General features: G+C 46.0%; 1 protein-coding gene across 1 annotated transcript; it reads left to right on the forward strand.

Annotated features, from left to right (window-relative positions):
* Positions 1 to 494: 494 nt before the first annotated feature.
* Positions 495 to 1960, forward strand: LOC311112100 (uncharacterized protein; the record flags this gene model as incomplete). Its single annotated transcript, XM_084155076.1, has 4 exons — positions 495 to 518; positions 876 to 1269; positions 1442 to 1515; positions 1952 to 1960. The coding sequence occupies 4 exons, from the start codon at positions 495 to 497 to the stop codon at positions 1958 to 1960; spliced, it is 501 nt and encodes a 166-aa protein (XP_084011202.1).
* Between the last annotated feature and the right edge of the window lie 1559 nt (positions 1961 to 3519).

The raw sequence follows: 3519 nt of genomic DNA on the forward strand, positions 1-3519 counted from the left end.
CTTTTTTTATGAGCTCTGTCTGTGCCTTTGTGGCGGACGAGGTGAAAAGCTACTTCCAGCCTACTGCATACACCCTGCCAGTCCCCCCTGTCCTAGTGGTGGCCGTCTCCGCCACACTACCAGCTGACATCCAAGCAGGTGAGTAGCACTCATAGAGAGGACTCTGACAGATGCCTTTTGTCATGACATCCTGGTGCCTTGTAGTAGTAAAGCCAATCAGGATTTTAATTGTCACCCCAAACACAGATGCAGACCTGGCTTCTTCGCACCTGGAGGTTGTGGACATCACCCCTAACAAAGAGGCTCACCTGGCTTCTTCCCACCTGGAGCTTGTGGACATCACCCCTAACACAGAGTTAGACCCGGCTTCTTCCTATCAGAAGGTTGTGGAAACCACCCCTAACACAGAGGCAGACCGGGCTTCTTCCCACCTGGAGGTTGTGGACATCCCCCCTAACACAGAGGCAGACCCGGATTCTTCCCACCTGGAGCTTATGGACATCCCCCCTAACACAGAGGCAGACCGGGCTTCTTCTCACCTGGAGGTTGTGGACATCACCCTTTACACAGAGGCAGACCCGGCTTCTATCCACCTAGAGGTTGCGGACATCACCCCTAACACAGAGGCAGACCTGGCTTCTTCCCACCTGGAGGTTGTTTACAAAACCCGTAGCACAGAGGCAGACCCGGTATCTTACCACCTGGAGGTTGAGGACATCACTCCTAACACAGAGGCAGACCTGGCTTCTTTCCACCTGGAGGTTGCGGATATCACCCCTAACACAGAGGCATACCTGGCTTCTTCCCACCTGGAGGTTGTTTACAAAACCCGTAGCACAGAGGCAGACCCGGTATCTTACCACCTGGAGGTTGAGGACATCACTCCTAACACAGAGGCAGACCTGGCTTCTTGCCACCTAGTTGTTGTGGACATCACTTTTGACACAGAGGCAGACCCGGCTTATTCCCAGCTGGAGGTTGTGGAAGTCACCCCTAATATAGAGGTAGAACCTGTCTCTTCCCACTTGGAAGTTGTGGACATCACACCTTACACAGAGGCAGACCCGGCTTCTACCCACCTGAAGGTTGTGGACATCACCCCTAACACAGAGGCAGACCCGGCTTGTTCTCAGCTGGAGGTTTTGGACCTCTCCCCTAACACAAATGCATACCCGGCTTCTTCACTCTTGGAGGTTGTGGACGTCACACTTGAAGAAAAGCCTCTCATGGTGGCCGTCTCCGCCACTCTGCCATCTGCCATCCAAGCAGGTGAGTAAGACTTATAGAAAGCACTCTGACAGGTGCCATTTGTCATGATAACATGTAAAGTGTTGGTCCCATGTTTCATGAGCTGAAATAAAAGATCCCATTCAACTGGCCAGTGTTTAGAACCTACGGTTTGCATTTATTTACGTTCTGTCCCGCTTTTGTCCTTTTCCAGAGGATGTTGCTGTGGTCACCCCGGACGTCACCCCACACGACACCAAGGACGTGACCCTGGATGTTCCATGCAGGGCGAGGAAAGGGGCAGTCCGGCGTTTTTTTTGCAGGCTTTGGAGGGCAGTGTGCTGCTGCGCTTGCCACAAGGAAGAGGAGGAACAATATTAACTATTCATTAGACCAGAAACAGGATTGAACCATAGACCATTAAATTCTTTGCATTATAGTTGCCTTCAATTCTGATTTTCTTCTGTTTAATTCTTAATTAATTTCAGAACATTTCTCTAAACTTTGTGGAGTAGGTTGTATAAATAAGTGGGAAACATCCCAATCCCAATTTTAATGCTTTTAATAATTTACCTATGACATTTTTTTTAGATGTATTATTTGACGAAAAAGTGGAGGGCGCTCAACCAACGTTGAGTCGAGGTGCAACCAAAAACCTTAATCATAATCTAAAAGGAAAAGCGCAACTCTTTCTCACTATTAAAAATGCATTGTTTTATTCAAGCAAGGTTAAAAGATTAACGTTTAGGCCTAGTCTATGAAGATATGCAAGTCGTGTTTGCCCAGTTAAAGGGGGACCCAGACTCACCCTGGTTCTTGAGGGTTGCAGACACTGAATAATTATCATTTGAAATAAATGGCACTTTTCAAGTCTTGACTAAATATCTTTAATGAATATGAATTAAACATTTTATTTCATTTTTTTTATTTAACCTTTATTTAACCAGGTAGGCCAGTTTAGAACAAGTTCTCATTTACAACTGCGACCTGGCCAAGATAAAGCAAAGTAGTGCGATAAAAACAACAACACAGAGTTACACATGAGATAAACAAAACATACAGTCAATAACACAATAGAAAATCTATATACAGTGTTTGCAAATGTAATAAGTTATGGAGGTAAGGCAATAAATAGGCCATAGTGCAAAATAATTACAATTTAGTATTAACACTGGAGTGATAGATGTGCAGAAGATGATGTACAAATAGAGATACTGCGGTGCAAATGAGCAAAATAAATAACAATATGGGGATGAGGTAGTTGGGTGGGCTAATTACAGATGGGCTGTGTACAGGTGCAGTGATCGGTAAGCTGCTCTGACAACTGATGCTTAAAGTTAGTGAGGGAGATAAGAGTCTCCAGCTTCAGAGATTTTTGCAGTTCTTTCCAGTCATTAGCAGCAGAGAACTGGAAGGAATGGTGGCCAAAGGAGGGGTGATATACCTGCTGGAGCGCATACCACGGGTGGGTGTTGCTATGGTGACCAATGACTTCAGATAAGGCTGGGATTGATGACCTGGAGCCAGTGGGATTGGCGACGAATATGTAGTGAGGGCCAACCAACGAAAGCGTACAGGTCACAATGGTGGGTAGTATATGGGGCTTTGGTGACAAAACGGATGGCACTGTGATAGACTACATCCAATTTGCTGAGTAGAGTGTTGGAGGCTATTTTGTAAATGACATCGCCGAAGTCAAGGATCGGTAGGATAGTCAGTTTTACGAGGGCATGTTTGGCAGCATGAGTGAAGGAGGCTTTGTTGTGAAATAAGAAGTTGATTCTAGATTTAACATTGGATTGGAGATGCTTAATGTGAGTCTGGAAGGAGAATTTACGGTCTAACCAGACACCTAGGTATTTGTAGTTGTCCACATATTCTAAATCAGACCCGCCGAGAGTAGTGATTCTAGTTGGGCGGGCTGGTGCATGCAGCGTTCGATTGAAGAGCATGCATTTCGTTTTAATAGCTTTTAAGAGCAGTTGGAGGCTACGGAAGGAGTGTTGTATGGCATTGAAGCTCGTTTGGAGGTTTGTTAACACAGTGTCCAATGAAGGGCCAGATGTATACAAAATGGTGTCGTCTGCGTAGAGGTGGATCTGAGAGTCACCAGCAGCAAGAGCGACATCATTGATAAACACAGAGGACAGAGTCGGCCGAGAATTGAACCCTGTGGCACCCCCATAGAGACTGCCAGAGGTCCAGACAACAGGCCCTCCGATTTGACTCATTGAACTCTATCTGAGAAGTAGTTGTTTGTTTTATTTCCTTGGGTTCTTTGATTTGATAGGG

The sequence above is a fragment of the Coregonus lavaretus genome (assembly GCF_964263955.1).
Source record: "Coregonus lavaretus genome assembly, chromosome: 38".
NCBI classification, from domain to species: Eukaryota; Metazoa; Chordata; class Actinopteri; order Salmoniformes; family Salmonidae; genus Coregonus; species Coregonus lavaretus.